This window comes from Astyanax mexicanus, chromosome 7 (genome assembly GCF_023375975.1).
Source record: "Astyanax mexicanus isolate ESR-SI-001 chromosome 7, AstMex3_surface, whole genome shotgun sequence".
NCBI lineage: Eukaryota > Metazoa > Chordata > Actinopteri > Characiformes > Acestrorhamphidae > Astyanax > Astyanax mexicanus.
In genome coordinates, this window is record NC_064414.1 from 42,848,853 (window position 1) to 42,871,384 (window position 22,532).

The 22,532-nt window shown below is 37.5% G+C and overlaps 1 protein-coding gene across 1 annotated transcript; it reads right to left on the reverse strand.

Annotated features, from left to right (window-relative positions):
* Positions 1 to 816: 816 nt before the first annotated feature.
* Positions 817 to 20,373, reverse strand: hkdc1 (hexokinase domain containing 1). The gene is made up of 18 exons (XM_007256103.4): positions 20,103 to 20,373; positions 17,505 to 17,667; positions 17,010 to 17,158; positions 15,300 to 15,419; positions 13,646 to 13,741; positions 13,429 to 13,528; positions 13,032 to 13,215; positions 11,749 to 11,904; positions 11,247 to 11,480; positions 10,140 to 10,444; positions 8,983 to 9,131; positions 8,327 to 8,446; positions 7,997 to 8,092; positions 7,149 to 7,248; positions 6,369 to 6,552; positions 5,733 to 5,888; positions 3,929 to 4,162; positions 817 to 3,557 (listed from the first exon to the last, which is right to left on the reverse strand). Exons 1-18 carry the CDS (start codon positions 20,163 to 20,165, stop codon positions 3,419 to 3,421), a joined length of 2,748 nt encoding a protein of 915 aa, XP_007256165.1. The 5' UTR covers positions 20,166 to 20,373; the 3' UTR covers positions 817 to 3,418.
* Between the last annotated feature and the right edge of the window lie 2,159 nt (positions 20,374 to 22,532).

A 22,532-nucleotide genomic window follows, 5' to 3' on the forward strand; every position in this document is an offset into this window, starting at 1 on the left:
AATGCATATGTGTATGTGTAGCATAAGAAATAACATCTATATAGCATTTAACATAAAAATGAAAACAAATAAATATAATATGAATGCAATAATTATTATTACAGTTACTTGCAGAATTTATTACTGTAACGGATGTGAGAGGGCAGCATCTCTTCAGAACCACCTGTTAACAACAACCACATCTGTCCCACTTCTGGGCCATCAAATGATATGTGGGCTAGAGGTTTGCACCAAATTATAGTTGGAAGCAGGGTAATAACTAGGGTAGCCATACGTCCTCTTTTGTCTGGACAGGTCGTCTTTTGGGAATGTAAAACATATTTTCAATTGGGATTTCTAAATTAAATAAAATGTCCACGATTTTGTCCCTCACACAAATACACTACACCACAGTCCTACAGCTAAGGCCTACTTGAAGCCTTCCAGCCACAACATCCCAACCACGACAGACACCACAAATAGAAAAACAAAAAAATATGGTAACCCTATAAAACTGCTTAACTAAGGGTAGTTAATAATATATATAAATCAGCTCACAAAATAAATTGCATTCTTACTTGACGTGGAGGCATGTGTGTTGTTGGGAAGGTCAGAGGATGCTCACCAGCTCCTGTCTCTGTCTACTGCTTTACTGTGGCTTCGGCCTCTACCTCTACCTGGAGAGGGAGGCTAGTTAGCATTAGCATACAGGATTAGCATGAGTAAAAGTTTCCATGCAGTTGACCTGACTTCACTTTTTAATGTGTAATCCTGGAGGAGCTTAATATATTAAGCGATGTGATATGTGCATTCAGTAATCACAGATATTGAACAATATAGAATCATATAATTTATTTTAGAAGAAACCCCATTACAATGAATACATTTACAGTAAATAATAATGTGACAATGCTAGTGTGGTAGTATCAAATACATAGGATTTCAAACATGAATCAGTCCTAGGGAACCCTGTCTTACATTATACACCAGATGGACCAAAGTAATGGGACACCTGTGCATTTATTGTTTCTTCTAAAACCAAGGGTAATACAATTTTTGATGATGCTTTTGTTGAAGTTACTGACTGTACAGGGAAGACTTTGCTAGATGTTAGAGCATTGTTGTGAGGATTTGATTGCATTCTGGCATTATGCATGGTGCTTATTGGTTTATGTTTATCTGCTGCAGTAAATCTTGCAAAGAGTGCAACTCATGGTAACTAAAAGTATTCAATAGAAGCACATTAGACCCACAAATATTTGAACATATAGTGTATTATACATAGGAAATACATATATTACCATGTCATTTTATGTGTTGTGCAAATAACATGTATTCACAGACTGAAACTTCTTCCATTTTAAACAGTGCAGTGAAGTTCACACACAAAGTGCACTTCCTCATATGCTCAATTCCTCAGTTTGCACTGCAATGTTTGTCTAGGCATTGCTCTTCTTGCTGCTCACACACAGCTTGCTACAGGGCTAGTCTAAATGCACTCATGACATTCCAGCGGACACCTCCCCCCCAGCTCGGCCTGTCCATGCTATTCTCTCTGCCTGTCCATGCAAACCTGCTCGCTCACAGCAGACAAAGGGAGGGGGAGGAGGCCAGCAAGGGGCAATTACACTTATAGATGGTGAGTGACATTCAATAGTGAGGTCAGCTGTTCATCTGATGAGCTGACACGAAACATGGTTAAGCAAGAGGCAGCTGGTCTTAACAAACCTCCCTCCTGCACAAACCAGCCTGAGGCTGCTTAACATACATACATATATACAGTATGTTTAGCAAGTATTTTAGAGACTGTGGGAAAAGGACTGATACACTGGACAAATCACACATAACCCAGCAAATAGAGACTTATAAAATTGTCTAACTATGTTTTGAAATGTGTGGCATAATAAGGGTTTGCATCACACTATTTTTTAGAATGTTTCTCACATATCCTTCCCAGCTAGAAGTATACCAACATTATGGAAACGCTAAAAGAAATGACAGAAGTGATGTTGCAGCAATGTTACCACATTTAAAACATTGAATTAAAATGTTCTAAGAATATGTAGAAACATTGGCAGATTCTAAGAACTTTTAACTGTAACATTTTAGAAAACATTCTATTTACCAAAAAAGATATACCAAAGAATATATACCAATCAGCCATAACATAAGTACCAAGGGAAAAACGTAGATTATATACACTCATTGACCAAAAAAATACATTTTATACACCCAGAATGAGCTGAGCAGAATGAAAAAAAGTTTCATATATGTGATATAATTGATTACAGTATTGGAGTAAAAGTATTTTTAATTGATTTGTTGATGAAAACTGTACAGTCAAAGGCTGCAGCACATTTGCCAACAGATGTTTCAGCTGGGCCTGTAGAACCTGTTAACTTGTAGGTTGCCATATGTGGTGTCCCAGCTGGTCCCTTAAATGCTCAATTTGTAAAAAATCTGCTGAATCAGCAGGCCAAATAAGTGTTTTAATCTGGCTGAGATAACCCTGGGAATCCCTTGCTGTGTGGGGCTGAGCATTATTTTGCTAGAAATTTTAATTTTTTATAGAGCCACTTTGACAAAAGCAAAATTGTGACTGTTAAATGACTGGATCAGAGCATTTTAAAAACATCAGGCAGGTCTTATTGTGTTTTTCTCTGCTAAGGCTCAATGATGTGATCCAGAGAAGCACCCCCTCCCCCCTTACAACCTACAAGACTTTGAAAGGATCTGTTGCTATTTGGTTATGTTGTTTGCAATTATGGTGCCAAATACCAGAGTGTGAGTGTGTTCTCTTTCAGAGCAGATTTGTTGCAGGTAGTTTACAGTATGTGAGCCAGTATTTTATGCATCATCACTGATATGTGGCATCAGTTCAGTAGCAGTTCAGCTCTTGTTTTTTTAATGTTCATATGATGCGTGCTATCTTTATGAGAGATTGCAGACTACTGCAGGAAGTGTGTGTGTGTGTGGTGGGCTATGTGGTTTCTGTTGGTCCATTAAACCTTAAAAGGACAAACTGCTTGTTGCACAGATGGGATGGTGGCACTGTGATTAGGGAATTAATCAAATTCTAGTCAATAAACTAGAGAAGTGCATTTTCTGAAGGAAATGAAGAAGGGCTGCAGATGCACAGCTTAAATGGTTTGTAATTTCATCCAGTTGCTATGTGCTAAGTGGTTTTGCTCATATTAAAACAACAACAACTAAAAAACACAAAACACATTTCCTTACTTACAGCATTCAGCATAACATTTAACTATTTAACAACTTTACTATAGATCGTGTTTTAGCTTTGTTATGGTGTGTATGAGGCTAATCAGTCGATGGCATGTTTTACAGATTTGGCAAAAATATAGAATATTATTTAGAAAAACAAATCCCCTCCCCACCCATAATCCAGCTTCACTGCAATGTTTATTCAGTCCAGCAATACTTATGTCTCTCTGTAATGCTGTCGAGCCACAGCTGTGATAAGAGCTGCTCCTTTCCCACTGCCATCTTCAGACAGGATAAACTCCACCTCACACTGGGGGGCAAGCTCCTTCACGGTCTCCTTTAGGATTCTGGAGAAGCTGTGGAGAAAGAGAAGATAAGCATTCTATAATAGAACCCAATTAACATGCTCATGCAGGGCTCACACTGGTGGAATATGGGCTAGGTGGGTTTTTACCAGATCCTAGTTGGCCTTTCCAAATGGGTCCATTTTGTAAGAGCACACCTTAATCCCAAATTGGTATCGTTTATGTCATATGAGGTTCTGATTCCCAATAATGACCCCCACCATCTTTACACAATTTTTAATGCTCTAATACAGACAACTTGCTGACTACAAGGCTTAATAAATCACCTCATGAATAGAGAGATGAGTGTTTGTTGCAGCATAATATAACCACAAAAAACTCATTCGCTATGAGTCACCGCCCTTTTACAATAGTTAACTCACTGTGGATGGAGTTTGTAGAGCGTGCCGTCCACCCCCACAGTGATGTCCAGATTGTCCAGTCCTCGGTTCTCCCGTATTTTGTCCACAATAGCAGCCATTCCCGCTCCACAGAGCTGTGCGGCTCGGCGGGACACTGCCCCACACACCTCCTTTACTATAATACTGTCATCACACGTGCTGTCCAGACCCAAGTGCTGCAGAATGGACCTCACTTGCAGTAGAGCCAGGCGGTCACTAGGCGGAGCACAATAGTAAATTATAAACATTGACCAATAAATCAGTAAGCAATTTGAAAAGTATATAAGATTAAAGATTTACAGTACACCTAAATATATAATAACCAAACCTTCAGTAAACTAGTAAACTAATAATATTTATTATAAATTTGTAGCACAGCTGAACCTTAAACCCTGCAACAAATGCTGGTCATTAGCAATATAAGTAGATTTTATATGTTGATCATCAACAAAAAACAGCATTTGCTGTGTTTAAGCACTGGCATTTGGTGTGTTTTAAACACATTGGAAAGCAAGAGGATTATACCACAAAGAAATTTTGCCAGTTTAACATCTTATCCACAGTCCAAAGTACACAGTCAAGTCTCTCTTACAAGAAAAATGGATAATTGTTTCTATTAGACAAATTTCATCTTTGATCTTAAAAAACCCTGCTTTGTGAGACATTTCCAGATTAGCTTGTCAACCAGAAAGGCATAAACCCTTATTTGTTGCTTTTTAAAGATTGATGTGCTGGTCAAACAGTACTAGTCCATTATGTAATGTTATGTGAATGCTGGTATGCTGGCCAATCAGCACCAAACCAGTATAAACCAGCATTTGGAATGCTGGTAAACCAGTGCTAGACAAGTATGAGCAAGCACAGTTTAAGTGGTTTGTACAGTAATTCCATTCCATTCCATTACATTACATTACATTTGGCAGACGCTTTTGTCCAAAGCGACTTACAATATTGAAGTGCAAATAATAGAAGAGGTTAAGTACAAAAATAATAGAAGTTAAAAATAAAGCATCTATAGATAGGGCCTTAAGGAGGTCAGAGGGAAATAATGGGATAGAGGAGTAGAGAAGAGGAAGAAGGAGATGAGGTTAGAATTAGTTAGTTTGTTAGAGGTGTTAGGAGAGTAAGTGCTCTTTGAAGAGCTCTGTCTTCAGGAGTTTCTTAAAGATAGCGAGAGATTCTCCTGATCTGGTAGTGGAAGGTAGTTTGTTCCACCATTGGGGAACTCTGTATGAGAACAGTCTGGATTGCTTTGTGTGAATGTTTGGCAAAGCGAGGCGACGTTCATTGGAGGAGCGCAGCGGCCGGGAGGTAGCGTAAGCCTTCAGGAGCGAGTGCAGGTAGGAAGAAGCCTGTACTGTCATCACCTTGTAGGCGATTGTAAGCACTTTGAATTTGAACAACAGTTGCTAGGCTGTTGCTATGTGGTTACTATGGTGAAACTATTACTATTACTATATGTGGTTGATATGGTATATCAGGTTGTTACTATGGTGTTGGAAGCTATAAACCAATATTAATTTGTTGTGTTTTGAACATTAAATGTAAACATTCAGAGTGTTATGCTGCTATGGTGTTGATGTTGCTATGGTGTTGTTAGGTGGACGCTAATAATTGATTTACAATATAAAGCTTGTACTTACACACATATATAATACTTCTAAACAACGTGGCCATTAATCAGCAATTATTGCAGACCACCAAGAGATATTGACTAAAATATTATAGCTCACTTGCTGAGCCTCTTTGGATGTTTGTGGGGAACAGTTATGTTCTGGTGATTTACCTTTCGATCTGTGAGAGGAACTTGGTCTCAAAGATGCCTCTTGTCTTCAGTGGCTCTGTAATGCGGCCACGGAACAAAAGACCCCTCTTGGTTAGATCTATGAGAATCTGCCTCACAATCTCCCCCAGGTACATCCCACTGGTCATCTTCTCAAACCTGCAGATACAAGCAACATAGCAGTATGTAAACCAGGCTACAGAACGGTGTCATACCTGCCCCTTTCTCAACTACTATGATTATTTACTGTAGGCAATACAGCATCTGAAATGACCTTCTCAACACTGTAATTCTGGCTCAAATAAGCAGCTCACATTTCAACAGTTGTTTTAAAGAGGCAACACTATTTATTATGTGCCACACTAGCTATTTATAAATACTATAGCGCCCTCATGTGGGCATATATAATATATTCCCTCAGAAAATGTATTATAATAGTCCCATATTTTACACTTTTGCACTTTATCACTCATCCCTACATTTTATACCATTCATTATTAATTATTTTATTGACTATGGCTGTATATATCTTTGCTTTAGGTGTATTTGTCATATATCTCCATCTCATATCCTACTTTAAATCAGTATACTAATAATCTTTAGCACATTTAACCTTTAAAAACATTTGAATGAACCTACCTTTGCTTCCCCACATTTAGGGACCCTTCATCCACCTCATGATCAAACCTGGTTCGGATGTCCTCGATGTTGTCATTGTCCCCAAAACCGCCCCATTCTGTGTTGATGCACATCTGCCCCTCGTCCCCTTCCACTACTTCAACATTCTTCATGTCCTCCATGTAGCACACGTTACTGCCAGTTCCTATTTAGAATTTATTTTAGGAAACACATAGGAACTTCATCAAGGCTTTTATAATGTATTACCTCAATAGCAGTGCACATAAACTTAAATACATATACAGTGGCATGCCAACCGTCTTGGGACAGCAGTATGTAAATTCGAAAGTATAACTTTAGGGAACAAGTGAACGCCCATAACTAGTGAGGTTGAACCCTAGCCGATGTGCTCAGGGCAAGGCAACATGAATGATCATTAAAGTTGTGCTGGCATTTAACATTCTTTGATCTACAGTGTCACTGTTGTTCCAGGAATATATCGGAAGCCTTTACCACTCACAGTGGTCAGTGCAGTGTGTGGTAATGATTGTGACTAGCATCTCTTGGCTTGAATTGTACATGCACATGGCACTGGTCAAGACAACATCCTTTAGCTTTCATAAGACAAGCAAAAAGTCACTGTACTAGTTCCTGTCACATTAATTTTGGCATATCAGTATAACATGCTACATGTGCAAAAGTTTTGATATAATAATGGTATGGGAGTATGTATGAGCGTTTATATTTGGGAACAAGAAATATTTAAAATACATAAGTTTAAAAATAGTTTTAAAAACATACCAGCAATTAGTCCAATTTCACATCTAGGGTCTTCATAAGCACATGTCATCATCGTACCAACTGTGTCATTCACCACAGCAACAATATCAAGATCAAATTCCTAAACAGACAGAAAATAACAATGTTAAATGTTACTTACTAGCAGCAGCAGGATCAAATACTAGAAATAAAATCTGGGGTAGATCTATCTCTAATCTAGATTACATTTTAATTTTATTTTTTATTTTTGTTTTTTGTCCAATTCTTATATTTTTCTCAGGTATCACCAACAGCAGTGCTAAATCACTTTTACGTGTGCATTTTTCAAGCCTTGTTTATTTCACCTTTCTCTTAATCGGTGTACACAAATTAGCCAAAGCATTATTACATTATGATATTTATTACAATCATAGATGAGTCTTATAAAATTGATTACCTTGTAGGTTTCTGACATATGTTAGACAGTATCTTTTTGTTTGTTTTGCTCTTATATTGGTTGTGTTAGAAGAGTGGGAGAAAGGGGTAGGGAGCCTACAATTTAAACCATTTTAGAAGACTCATATTTATAAAATCTCTGTGGCCAATTCGTTTCACAACAAATTGATCTACCATGTAGTGTAGGTGTGTCAAAAATATTTTTTGTGATATGTAAATGCCTTGTCATGTGAAATAAAAAAAAGAGAGTAAGACAATCCTTCCCCTAATAATTGAGGTTACACCTAGGGCAATATTTGGAATATATGTTTTAAACCTTGATAATGTCCTCCTACATTAAAGCAATGTTTTAACAAAGCAGGTAACATTATTTTCCATTGATATCGGCTATTTAAATCATCAAACTTAATGGTAAATGAGTGGTGTCCTCTTACGTTTCGTCTCTTGATGGCCTCCCTGAGCATATCCACCACGTCATGCCCCTCACACTCAGTGGCTTTGAAGCCCTTCGTCCAGCTCACCAAACTTCCCTAAACATGGAAATGATACAATGGACAATCGGAAAATAAACACTGAGTGGGTTTGATAAACCTGTTGGGTTTTAAATAGTACATGATTTTTTTTAATGAACTGTATCAGCTGTGTTAAAATAATGTTTCACTTTAAACTACAAAAAAAAAATCTTTCATTGTTAGACTTAAGAGGATATATCTACATTCAGCCCATTTATTAAGCAACACATCTGATAAACTTCTAATGTTTACCTTATCTATTCCAGTCTGACTGCATGGAAAAGAAAAGGTGAAGCCAAGTGGCAGCCGCGTGTTCTTCATTCCCATATAGTCCAGGAAATCTGAGATACACTGCACTATGTGATCAAACAGCTGAAACATAAAAAATATAAATATATATTAGTTGCTTTACAGGATATACAGTAACCAAATCTGATTATAATCAATTATCACTTATCTCTAGACTTTTTACTCTATGAATAATCATTTTAGTGCAGCCAAAGAACTGGAAGAATTGTTGCTTCCAAAAAGAAGCATTTTTGTACAGGGAATGCATTTGTCAACCTTTAATTTGATACACAAACTTTAAAGTGACTTGTTTAAACCTTTGAAAGGCTCACATATCTCTTTTAAAAATGGTTCTTTAAGGAAGCAAAAGTGGTTCTTTAATGTCATTACCAAATAACTGACTGTAGAACTATTATTTGGAAAGTTTAGGCTCATTATTTAATCAGTAACCTTAAGGCTAAGACCTGTTTCTCATTAATAATTGTAAATAATTCCATATATTAGACATTAAGGGACTAAAATTAGTTTAGTGCATGAATTGGTGCACTTTCTATTTAAATAAATAAGCATCAATTCCATACCACTGACATCTACAAAAGGGTATAACCAAAAAGTCGCACCTCTTCTCCAGTGCCCTGCATGATCTCCAGGGGGATGGCGTAGATCTTGTTGTACATGCGGACGGATTTGCGTATTCCACTGCGGATCTTGACCACCAGCACTCGGAAATTAGTCCCACCCAGATCCAAAGCAAGGAATTTTCCTCTCTCTGAAGAAGTAGCAGCAGCAATGGTGTAATATAATTATGTCAGTATACTGCTCATTTATCTCTAATTACATTCTGAAATTTACAGCCAACACAGCTAACAGACTTTGTTTTATTGCCTCTCTCTCCACGACACTAGACAATGTAAGTCAAGGGTCATCAGCTCTGGTATTTGTGGGCCAGAGTCCAGCACAGTGTGATGATGCCTATGCTAACACACACCTACCAAAGCTGGCAGTTTAGCAGTTTGTTTAATGAAGGGTGTTTGTATCCACTGAAAATGCTCTGCCACCCATATTACTGTAAACCTTGTTGTCTGTGATCATCCTTAGGTGGTCCATTTCCTTCAAAGTGTATCTACATATATGGCAGGTTTCTATAAGAAAATGTGTTGTATCAATCACCTAGGTACAATGGAAAACTGCCTAGCAACCTCATTACAACACTATAGCAACCATCTGGGGTTCCAAGCACTCAGAAGCACTATATCAATCCCTAAGCAATTCTGTAACTATCAATATTATATTAAACACCTGTGCTGCCATATTAAATGTCCACCTACCATCTAGCAACCATTTAATGAACATATAGCAACCCTCCTTGCAAAACAGTTCTACTAAACACTAGGATTACCAAAGCCATCTAGCAACATCATAGCAACCACCTAGCAACACCTTTGCAACAACTAAGCAAAACTATAGAAACCACCTGGCAACACTATTGGACCCATCTGGCAACACCAAAGCTACCACCAGGCATATCATCTAGCAACACTAATGCTACTACACAGAAACCCCCAAGTAACCACCTGGGATACAATAGCAACTGCCTACCAACCACCAGCAACACCCTAGCCTCTACGTAAATTTATAGCAACAACTTTTTTACCCATTGTACAAGCCCGTAGAATCAAACTCACACACCCTAGCAACCACTACAGAAACAGCTTTACTAAGCTTTACTAATATTCTGCCTGTTATATTGTTGCTATATGCAGGCTCCTCTTCTTACCTGTACCATCTGGGGTCCTGTACACATAAGAAGGCAGCATTTTGACTGATGCAGAATCATGAGAGTCCTTCCTAAGGCCACGCTCCAACTCCACCCGCATCTTCTCCTTCACCTGCTGGAGCTGGGTGGAGCTGAGTGTGAAGTCTGCCAGTGTGTCGTTGATTTCTTCACGCTGTGAAGCTCTACGCTGTGCCACCGCTGTCACCATAGCTGCCCCCTTCCCACTGCCGCTCTCCGACAGCACGAAGCGAACATGACATTCAGGCACCAGGCGTCGGACCACCTTATGGAGTCTCTTGGAATACCTGCAGAATGTGTAAAATATGCGAAATGTTTAATGTTAAATCAGTCGACAGACTCAGAATGGCAATGGGTCATCTTCAGTGACGATTCCTGCTTATATGTTTGAGGAGACAAACAACAAATCAACGTGTTGAGAGACCATAGTCAGTGTAAAGATTAGTGGTTTGTTGACTTGCATCATTTTTCCACAAAGCCTGGTGTCATGGTGTGGGGTGAAATTTCATACATCGCCAAATCACCTTTGGTATTCATTACAGGCACTTTGACAACCCAACGATACCTTTATAAGGTCCTGCAACCAGTGGCCAATCCTTTTCTTAATTCACACTTTGCTGCACTATTTCAACAGAACGGTCCAGCGGTCTAAAGCGCTGCAACTATGAGCGGGAGGTTGCAGTTGCAAACCCCCTCTTATGCAGCTTTACCATCAAGCTGCCGGCGCTCAGAGGGAGCAAAATTGGCCCTGCTCCCTCCGGGTGGGTAGATGGCGCTCTCTCCCCACATCACTCCTAGGTTGATATCCACAGCACAGGGCGTCTGTGAACTGATGTACCGGAACCGAGCCACTCAGCAATGCTGCATTAGCAGCAGCTCAAAAAGAAACAGTGGCTGACTTCACATGTATCTGAGGAAGCATGTGTTAGTCTTCACTCTCCTGGTGTGTTGGGGCATTAGTAGTGATAGGGGAAGTCCTAATGAGTGGGTTGAGTAATTGGCAGTGTAAATTAGGGAGAAAAGGGAAAAACTAGAAATAAAATTATAAAAAAAGGCAGCTTTACTGTTTTATAGAGTGTGGTGACGTACTGAGGGTGAGTTCTGTAGACTGTCCCATCCATTCCAACTGTAGTTCTCAGACTCTTCAGCTTCTTGTTCTCTCGGATGCGGGTGAGAATAGCAGCCAGAGCAGCAGCACACAGGTTAGCCGACCTGAAGGACACAATGGTGCAGACATGCTGCACTGCAATACAGTCATCCTCGGTGGGAGTGAGGCCCAGTTCTGTGAGGATTTCCCTGGTGTTCCTTAAACCATCTTTGTACCTGAAAACAAACACAAAACAAGCATACATCATGTTTGTGGCACAGAAAGCTTTATGCTGTTTATGTAGACAAAGAGCAAGCCCATTACTTTTAATTATAATAATTTCTAGCACGTTTTACAGCCTCATGGCTTTAGTAAATTGGCTTATTTCAAATTGCACTAGGTATGAATGCTTGTTTCCTTATATTATAGTATCATGCATTATGCATTATGGCATTTTTCCAGTGCATTTAACACATGCATCTACTTGACTCTTCTTCTACTTACTCTTCTATCATGCTGACATGCTGGGTCTGAAATTTTCCCTTGGTGCGAAGAGCATCTGAGACTCTGCCCTTAAAGAGCAATCCTCGCTTTGCCATCTTCAGAAGAATGAGCCTCACCAGCTCTCCCATATACATCCCACTCACCATCTTCTCAAACCTTCAGGAGAGAAGAAGATCAAGCAAAATTACATGTACCTTCATCTCCATCTCTCAGACAATAGTCATAAATTGTTAAACATACCTCCAGTTAAGAAAGGAATGGTGATATAACGTGAAGGTATCTGTAGATCTACAGTGTATTTTGTAGAACTTCCATGTTGTGCTAAAGCACAGTAAAGATCAATTTCTAGCATGCATCAGATTGTAGTGAAGTGTTAGATCGTGCTGCAGGAAAAGCTGTGATGTTTAAATCTCAGCAACTGAGAATACCACTCGCAGCGTATCCAATGATCCTGGCCTGGCACTTAAACCAGAAGTGCTCTTCTGGTGAAAGTGGAACGCCTGTACTATTAGACGGAGGTGGTAGAGTAGCCTAAACCCATATTATAAAAAAGATTTGCATGGATAAAAAAGGTGTTCATGATTAGAATGTGGTTGCACATAAAATAAATATGATATTTCTTGATTTTTTTATTTAATAATCTTACATATATGAATTATGTGAACAACATCTTTTTCATTATATCTGGTAGCTGTTTAAAGGAACTACATATAAGCTGAGCTGGGTAAGAGCTAAAGGGTTGTGATAGCTATAAAATTGTAGCAAATTAAGCAAAAAAAACCAAAAACAAATCATGCCACAGATTTTCCATGGCAAGAAAATGATTTTGATCAAGCTATGGTAGGTATAATTAAGCTATTTTCCAATATAAATTACTTCTAGTTTTTTTTAAAATAGGTATTTATTAACGTAAGTGCTGTATAGAAGAATTTTGTTTCCCTTTTCAAAATTATAAAATTCCTAAAAATAGCTCATTTTAAGGTCCTTAAAAAGGCCAATTTACTCTCAGAGCTAAATACAAGTATAGATATGAATAGAGCTTTCTACTTAGTTTCTGCATTCATTTCATATTCATTTTTCTGCATGTATTTTACAAGCTTACAGATAGGAATGGAACAAAGCAAAATGTGTAATGAATTAACTGCAAAACTAGGTTTAAATAAACAATAAGTCCAATAATTCATACATCCAGTACATCCAGTATTTTAAATGCAATATCACAATTAATTTGTCATACTTCTCAAATGATGATGCTAGTGTTTAAAGTGTGAATACAAACATACAGCTGTTTTCCTGGGTTGATGGATGCTGCATCGATTTCACTGTCAAAACCCGTGATAAAATCATGAAGTGCCCCATCGTCTCCGAAAGCTCCCCACTCTGTGTTGATACACATCCTGCCCTCGTCTCCTTCCACCAGGTCAATGTGTCTCAGCTCCTCCATATAGCACGCATTAGTACCTGTACCTGGAAGTACAAATACACACAGATTCAGGCATGACCTCTGCAGGAAATGCTTTTTAAACAGATTTTTTTATCGAAGGTTTTGCAGAAAAGAACAGCCTGAATATGGCAGTCTATTTCTATTTTTATGTGTCAATGATTCTAGTTAGGCTTTAAGAAAAAAAAAATCTGATCATATTTCTGGTAATAATTATAGCATGGTCATTTCGGTCTCACCTATGATGACTCCAACCTCACAGTGCTGGTCATCGTATCCACAGGTCATCATGGTGCCTACCGTGTCATTGACAAGTGCCAGTACATCCACATCAATCCCCTGTTTTTACACACAGCACACACTGGTTTTATGCATTTTGTTAGCATCCAGCTTCATGTAAGAATGTTTACATATTTAAAATATCAATGTAACAGTTTTTTTTGTACTTTATCATACCCCAGTTTTGTTGATGGCTTGCCTCAATGCCTGTACAACATTGGTGCCTTGGACCCCTCTGGCCTTGTAGTTCTTTGACCATGAGAGTAACACACCCTGCAACAGTTCAGATCAGAACAGATTTAAAAAAGTATTAAAGTGATGATGATGGAATTGATCAGAAGCTTAACCGGTTTTCTTCACACCAGAATCTATATCTTATATCACTGTTTATGAAATTGTCCGCATATTTTGGACTTCAGGTCCAAAGCCATTAGCGAGATGGAGAGAATATTTCATTGTTCTCTTAATCTGCATGCCAAGATCTGCTTGTTAGACCTTAAACATGGATTGCCAAAGAGTTTCCCATACATACATTTATTGTTTATTTTTTTGTATTGTGCTAAAAAGGGCATTTTGAGTCTCTGCATTACAGACAAGGTTCCATCAGTAAATCAATGGCAACAATCCGTAACAAGCATTATTCCTTTTGAAGCATCCTCCTCTGCTGTAAAAGACAAACCTTATTTATTCTTCAAAATATGGGACCCATACTTGGACTATTTAAAAATCTGGCCTGGAAGCAGGCTGGGTTGGCTTGAAAGACTTTATGTATGTGAGATCTTTGTTTTGTGATTGTTTGAATCCTTTGGGGTTAATGCACTTCTCTTTATTTTCCTGTATACTGTGTTAAAATGCACAAAAAACTCAATTTTATTCCCCCTCACTGTTGAATTTTGTTTGTTAAGGAGTTAATAAAATGGAAAAAAGAAGCTTAACCAGTAAAGCAGAGTTTGCTGTGGGTTGTAGCACCCCTGCTGGCACAGGATAGACTTTTTTAGTATTTATATTTTTGTAAACTTAAGCTGCATTCCATTCCACAGGCTCCCTAAGCAGTGCCCTTATATTCCCTACACAGTAATCACTTGAAATCAGCTAAGGGAATTTTAGTCCTCCACCATGTGAAATTCCTCCAACATCACATAAATGACAGGGTGCCACGTTCAGAACAATCTTTGACTGCTTTCATTCTCTATGGTTTGGACTCTCATCTAAAATGTCCCAATTATCTGTGTAGTACATGTCAAATAAAACTACTATGTTGATTTGAATGCACTTAATAAAATAATACCATAAAGCAATATCATTTGAAAAGTGGTATTTTCTGCTTAGAAAAGTTAGGAAATGTAATTTATGATATAAAGGATCCATAATCTGTACTTAACATATGTTGACAAACGGAGAGGTGCAGAACAGTCCGCAGTACAGCAGCAGTAGAGTAATATTACATAATTTTACACAAATATGACTCATTATGCATTATGCAGTTCTTGTGAACAATGTCCTGCCCACTTTACAAAAGTTACATAGTGCAGTAAACAGCATGCTGTGTAAGAAATAGCAATGATAGAGATGCTTTTCTGTTTAATACAGATCAGTAAGAAAATAATTAATAAAAAAAACTAATAAAAGAAATATATTAACTAAAAAGGAAGATAATATTTAAGTAAAATGCTATACAATGTAGTTTTAAGAACTCAAGATTTCAAAATATTTGAGTAACTACAGCAGTGTAATAATAATGATAATAAATGAGAGTCAATTACATGCTATGTATATAAATGTAATTACATGTTTATGGTAATGTGAAATTATTACAGATAATGTTTTGTACCTCATCTAGTTTAGACTGGAGACAAGGGAAAGAGAAGGTAAAGCCCAGAGGTTTCTTCTTCTGGTTGATGTTATTCTTCTGCATGAAGTTTTTTAAAGAATCGGCCACATGATCAAAAAGCTGTAAAACAAAAGCAGAAACATTAGCAGGGATCAATACAACCATCCCAACAATAAAGCCTGGCTGATTAATGTACTGTGTGTAGTAAATGTTTCCTGACATTTCTTATCAGTTCCTTTTGTGAAACATCTACCAGACTAGGCTTCAGTGGCTAGACAATGATGACAAATAGGCTACTTGTTCCTTAACCACAATCCCATTTTCCCTTAATTGGAAGTAAAGATGACTTTGAACAGATGACATTACTATTAACTTCTCAGTCTGTGTTTAATTTGGGTTGTATAATGCTTTTAGTCAAAGAGAAAAGAGAAAGATCACAACTATACAGGAAATTAGTGTGTATTATAATAATTAGTATAATTACTATACGGTGTAATACAATACCAATCACTTTATCAGGAAAACTAACAAACAATAATTCTGAGGGCCTTGGTTAGCTCTCAAAACGTCTTCAATTCTTAATGCCATAGATTCCACAAGATGTTGGAACCACTCCATTTGAGATTCTGGTCCTGGTTGACATGATTGTGTCATGCATTTCCAGCTAATTTTCCAGGAGCACTTTTAAGAAACCACTGAGAAGCTCTGAACTCATTGCCATGCTCATGAAACCAGTTTTAGATGAACTTTGCTTTGTGACATGGCAGATTATCATTAGTAAACAATTAGGTTGTAGTATTTAGTAAGCAATAATTAATTGGTATTATTAAAAGGCCAAGTGTGCCATAAATAATTTCTCTAACAGTATTCCACAGCCTTCACCAGCCTGGAATCGTGACACAGTGCAGGTCGGGTCTCTGTTGTCACTAGTTTCTGACCTCATTATCTGTGCCCCCAAAATTAAAGAAATATAATGCCAGGATATGTTTTTCTATTTCTTAAGGCCTCGGCATACTTCATGCGGAGACGACGTTTGCGTGGTTTCAGCAAACAAAGTGACGTATTTGCGGATAAAGCGAACAGCTGCGGACGTTGGCCAGGGGCTTTGTTCGCCGTGTCGTGCACCTAGAAGCTGGGCAAACCCCACTGCCGATTGGTCGTTAAAAAAGAGGCGTACCAAGAAAACAAACATGGACGATTTCAAAGAGAGGCTCGCTGAGCAGGTACAGCGTTATCGTTACCTTTATGATTCTTTATTGAGATACATACCGGAGCTTGTCTAGACAGAGCGCGATGGGTGATCATTTTCCTGTAGTCATGAAACTTAACTTTACTAATGTCACTGCACCACCTGCGGTTGTGGAGCATACAAGACAAGCAAAGCAAAGCCGCAAAAAGTATGCCAGATCAAAAGCTTGCGAAAGCGTGCTTGACTTTGTGCAATGCTCAAGAAATTTGTTTCGCTGGAAGTATGGCAAGGCCTTTAATTGTCTAGTGTTGGTGAGCCTGTGTTCACCGCAGCCTCAGCTTTCTGTTCTTGACTGACAGAAATAGACCCTTAAATCAAATCTTTGACTCTTGACTTCTCTTAATGTTCCACTTCAGTCAGTCAAACACAGAAAGCTGAGGCTGAAAGGGGCACTCTCTGTTCACCACAACTGTACACAGTGATGAGCCTCAACCAAATAATGTTTAAAGTGAAGTTCTTACATCTGTTCCTCTGCCATTGATAACCTCCTCAGGGATTGGAAATATCTCACTTTCCATCTGCACCTTCCTGTTCCCATCTTCAGATACCTTCACCTGGAGCACTTTGAACTTAGAACCACCGAGATCCAGCGCCAGGAACTCACCCTTCTCTGCAAGGTGCAAAAATGGTAAAAACAATTTTCTATTACTTTAAAACAAGTGAAGCCTCCAGGAATGTTTAGATTTTTTTTCAGGTCTCATATATATATATATATAATTATTTGTAATAATTTCGTTATTCATATTACTTCTAGAGGAAGATGTGATGAAAATACAGATTTCACCTTAAAATCACTTTCCAAAGTGATAATTTCAAAACCTGTGGGTAACTTCATTGCTAAATATGAATTGGCAAGGAGTAAAAAAAAAGGTGCAAAAAGTAAACTCTTACAAATTATAAACTAACACGAATCGCAGGAGGTTGGAATTTAGGTAGAGATATATAACAGGAAGTACCTGAGCCATCTGGAGTGGAGAACACATGTGTGGGCAGCATTTTCAGGGCTGCTGCAGCATTACTTTCTCGTGACAGACCTTTCTCCATCTCATCTCTGAACCGATGTGAAATTTCCAAAAGCTGTTCGTCCGAGAGACGCATGGCATACAGGAAGCGGTCCACCTGCCGCGAGAGAGAGAGAGAGAGAGAGAGAGAGAGACAAAAAGAGAGAGAGTTATACATAAACATTTAACATAAAGACAACATTTTCAACTAAGCTACAAAACATATTTCAATATTGTTAAAATGAAGCTTAAATGACAAAATGGTAAAATACATTAAAAACACAAGGGATTTCAAATAACTGTATATAGCAGTTTTAAAGGCATAGTGACAAACTCTGGGTGATGTTTATGTTCATATGTCTAAAGCTGTTCTTCAATGTATTTTTGTTTTTTAAGTGTAGTTATGATAGAGACTTTCACCTGGCAATGCAGTAATAGAAAGGGAAGAGCTGTTAAAGTGTGGACAGATTAGAAAAAATGTGGATAACAATGAAAATACAGTGGCTGGAAAACCGTGACGTATGTTAGCATAGCAACACTTAATTACTTTCTTTTAGGTTAGTATATTAATATTTTGTGTACTAACCTGAAAAATGAGCATAGTTTAGTTTTGCTTATAGTCTGCCTCATTAAGCCTGATTAAATGACATATTTGAGAACATCAGTTTGTACAAATGAAGTACAACAGGTTTTTAGCACGTTTAACAACATAGGTGTCAGAGTATTTAGCAGAGTTGATGGATACATCAATTTGGGATGCACTTAACTCTGTAGACAATTTAAAATAATGATGTAAACCACCATGAAGCAGAATATAAAAAAGTTGTTCAGCACAACATGGACTAAAAAACTAATGGGCATAGCATACTGTGTGTTATTTATTTTATAAACTCCCATTGCTCATCATCCATCCTAATAATTTAGATCAAACAGTTCTTTCTAATGTTGCCACTCCTTCAATATATTTAATAGTTGCCTGGAAATGCTGAATTGATGACTAAAGTCATAATACCAATGATTTAGACCTGATTTTGCAATTATACGACAATCCACAAGATAATATGGGTGTGTTTGTGTTACAAATGCAGGTAAAGGTTAAAGAGGCTATTTAAGTTTAAACAGCCAAAAAAAGGTATATCAGGATAAAAATAGCAGCACAAACATGACCTTAGACTGGACTACACTATAACAAACATTCTGACCCAATCTTTCTAAATCTGTCCCAAAAATAGAGACAGTAAACTACATGGAGATGAACACTCCCTTTAAACCCTAACACAGAGGGAGAGGGCAAGGTCCTTGGCCTGCACCTGCTTTCCCCACACCAATCAGATGTGACATAAGAGAGTTAATGATTCGCCCAGCCACTATGTGATCACGTTCATCACCAGCATCATGCGAGCTCGGCCCAGGAGGTGGACTGACAAAGGTGTCAGTGGGATTATACTAATTCAGACTGCCATCTGAGCAGGATTTCTCATTCAAGCGAGAAAAAAACACCAGAGTGGACCTCTAGTAGTAGGCACAGTAAAAATCACATTTAAAAAAAAGTTTAGACTCAAAACACAAATGTACAGTTTCTGATACAAGGATTAACCCTAGGCTTGAACTACACACAAAGGCAATTTATGATCTATAATAACCAACCAAAGTGTATACATTTGTCTGAAGAAAAGTTAAGAGACTGCATGTGAGGAATGTGGAGTCCTTACAACAAAAACTTAAGGCATGGGGATAAGTCACGGCCATATAAGTTGTTCCTACACCTTAATAAGTCATGGCCACGTGTTATCTTTTTCCATAATGTCACCTTTTGTACTTTTTCGATTTTTTACAGTGATTAATGTGTATACATTATGATATATACAGTATGGTATATATAGTGATATGGTACATATATAATTTCAAGAACCACCAACAAGTCACAGGAATACATGTACACCCCCACACACCCTTAAACACAGTAGGCTAGAAGTGGCCTTCACATATACTTTACATTTAATCTTCTCTTTTTAATAAAATTGAGCATGTGAAATCCAGCTAGCATGGTAGGATGTTTGATTATTGTTTCTGATAAATGCAGTTTTCCCACTGAGACATCGCAAAAAGCTTGAGAAAGAGCAAAACTACAGGAGTGTGAGACAATGTAGAAAAACTATGGTATCTACACGTCATCCCCTTGAATCCTAGATTCACTATTCAACTACAATTTCTAATGCTATTGTGTTTAATTGCTTGGTAATTGTTTGGATTTGCTTATCTTGTGGAGTTCCACAGGGTTCAACTCTAGGGACTATATTTAAGTTAATAATTATACAGTAGTACTGTACAGACAAAAGTTATGAAAGTTATGAAAATTACAGCTGGGAAACTTTAACATTTTAATGCATATAGATTTGGCATAGCATACCACCTTGTGGTGTTTCACGTACCAGTAATGGTACAAAAACCACTAATGGATTTGGTTTCAATCCCTAGTTTAGGCAGGTATACTAATTCAAAGATGTATTTTTTCATTTTATGTATGTCAACATATTATATAGATAAAATTACCTTTTTGATCTGATCCTCCTGCAGCTTGGTGAAGTAAAAGGAGAGCAGGTGCACAGCAAACATCTTGACTTCCTCTTGGAGCGTCTACAAATCACACAGGTGCTTTACTTACTTAAATAAACTTGAGTAAAAAAAGGAAACCTCATACATCAGCTGTTCCTAGCTTTCCCCAGTACTCCACTGAGCTGAGAGGTGTTCTCCTCCTAATCCCAGCTCCTCTGTGTGTTGTGAAAGTTTTCTCCTGCTGCTTTTCCTGTGAGAGAGTTAAGCCCTTGTTCTCCCCTCCCCTCCCGTACTCAGGCTAAATCATTAATGGCTCGGGCTCCCTCCTGGCCCTCTGCTCTTACTGCTCTCCTAGCAATGCTTTTGGCTCTGCTCCCGTCTCAGCCTTTTCCTTTGGGTCCTGCACAGTGGCCGCTTCTTCAAAACAGTCACAGCAAAACAATAGATTAAGGAGGCCGTTCCAGCCCTCAGATTTAAACCTGTAAAAACATCCTCAGCAGACAAAGGAAAAAGATGGGAAAACAGCTTTCAAGTGCAAAACTCCTTTGAATGGGAGGAGTAATATCATCACAACTCTTCTAGACTTTGATTAGATTAGATTTAACTTTGTGTCACTGAGAAAACTACAATCACCAAGTACAAGCCAATGAAATGCAGTTAGTGAACATATTAATAAGTGTATATTGAACATGACGTAGAATGAATATACCATAAGGTGCAGATGGGAAACAGTACATAATATAACATATATGAGATTATAATATAAGATAATTAAATAGAGAAAAATAAATGCAAAAGTGCAGTTGGATATATTTATATGTATGCATGCAGGTACAGTGCTATAAAAAGTCTTCAGTTCTTTGCTTGTTTGGCATAGTTACACATTTTAATATCAGAAAGATAATCTGAGTAAATGCAAAAAGCAGTTTTTAAATGCTGTTTTAATATATTATCGGACAAAAGCTATCCAAACCAACCTGGCAGTTAGTGTTGTGTACTCAGATGATATTTGTATGAAATTAAAATCTGTTTCATAATATAAAAAATGTAAGCATGAAAAAAGCAAAAACTAAAGAAATCTATAAGGGGGCATATACTGTTTCACAACACTGTATTACATTATAAACTAATTAATATGGCTTAATAAAAAACACATAATGTTACTGAGTGTAATCCAGACTATTTATGATATTTAATAATATAACAAAATTAAATTAAGAGACCACTTCAGTTTCTGTTTCAGTTTTTGATTCAGTTTCTCTGATTTTGCTATTTATTGTTTTATGTTTGAGTATAAACTACAGACAACATTTTTCTCAAATTCCAAATAGAAATATTGTCATTTAGAGCATTTATTTGCAGAAAATGAGAAATGGCTGAAATAGCAAAACAATATGCAGATCTTTCAGACCTTTCAGTTCATATTTAAAAAGTTTAGAAATTAATACTTGGTGTATTAACCCTGGTTTTTTAATCACAGTTTTTTATGCATCTTGGCATCATGTTCTCCTCCACCAGTCTTACACACTGCTTTTGGATAACTATATGCCACTCCTGGAGCAAAAGTTCAAGCAGTTCAGTTTGGTTTGATGGCTTGTGATCATCCATCTTCCTCCTGATTATATTCCAGAGGTTTTTAATTTGGTAAAATCAAAGAAACTCATAATTTTTAAATGGTCTCTTATTTTTTTTCAGAGCTGTATATGTACTATGTATATAATATATAATTGAGGAGGTAATTAAACAATAATATAAACTCTAATATAGATGATGGTTGAGTAGAGTGTACTGTAAAGTAAACTGTAAGATGGGGGTTGAGATGATTTGAGATCAATCTTCTGCATTCTCTGCTTTGTTTGAAGATGTGCACAAAGATAACCACAGTCACTGATTAATGCTCCAGCGAGGGTGGAAAAGTAAGTAGTTTAGTAAATTAATCAGTTACTTAATACTTTTAATCTCACACTTTTGCCAGCTATGAGCAAATTGGCTTTACTGATCAGACAAGTCTGTAACTCAATATAGCTACAGCTTTTCTTTTTTTTTTTAAAGTTAAAACACCTGACTATATGGTCTTTGTACAGTAAAGTATCTTGAGATTTTGAGATATCACTTTGAGTACACTGATAAAATAATGAAAATACAGTCTCTGTGTCTATATAATGTCTCTATTGTATTTCAGTGTGCTATTATATTCTATTTTTTTATTAACATTTTATTTGAACAATTTTTATATATACCAAAGGCTTCATACACAAATAACTAGCTAGCAGTAGTAATCAGTATGCAATTGGGACATATCTGTGGCCTCTGCTTTTTAAGAGGTCACAGACTACTGGGTCAATGGCCACATTCGGCCCATGAGCATGAAGCAGTTCATATTGCTCTCACTAGGGTTAGACAATATATCATATTTATGAACACAGT

Coding starts and splice junctions, on each gene's coding strand:
- hkdc1 (XM_007256103.4), bottom strand. CDS start 20,165: ATGTTTGCTGTGCACCTGCTCTCCTTTTACTTCACCAAGCTGCAGGAG. Junction 17,159..17,504: donor CTCCACTCCAGATGGCTCAG/GTACTTCCTGTT, acceptor TGCACCTTGCAG/AGAAGGGTGAGTTCCTGGCG. Junction 11,905..13,031: donor ATCAACCCAGGAAAACAGCT/GTATGTTTGTAT, acceptor TCTCTCCTGAAG/GTTTGAGAAGATGGTGAGTG.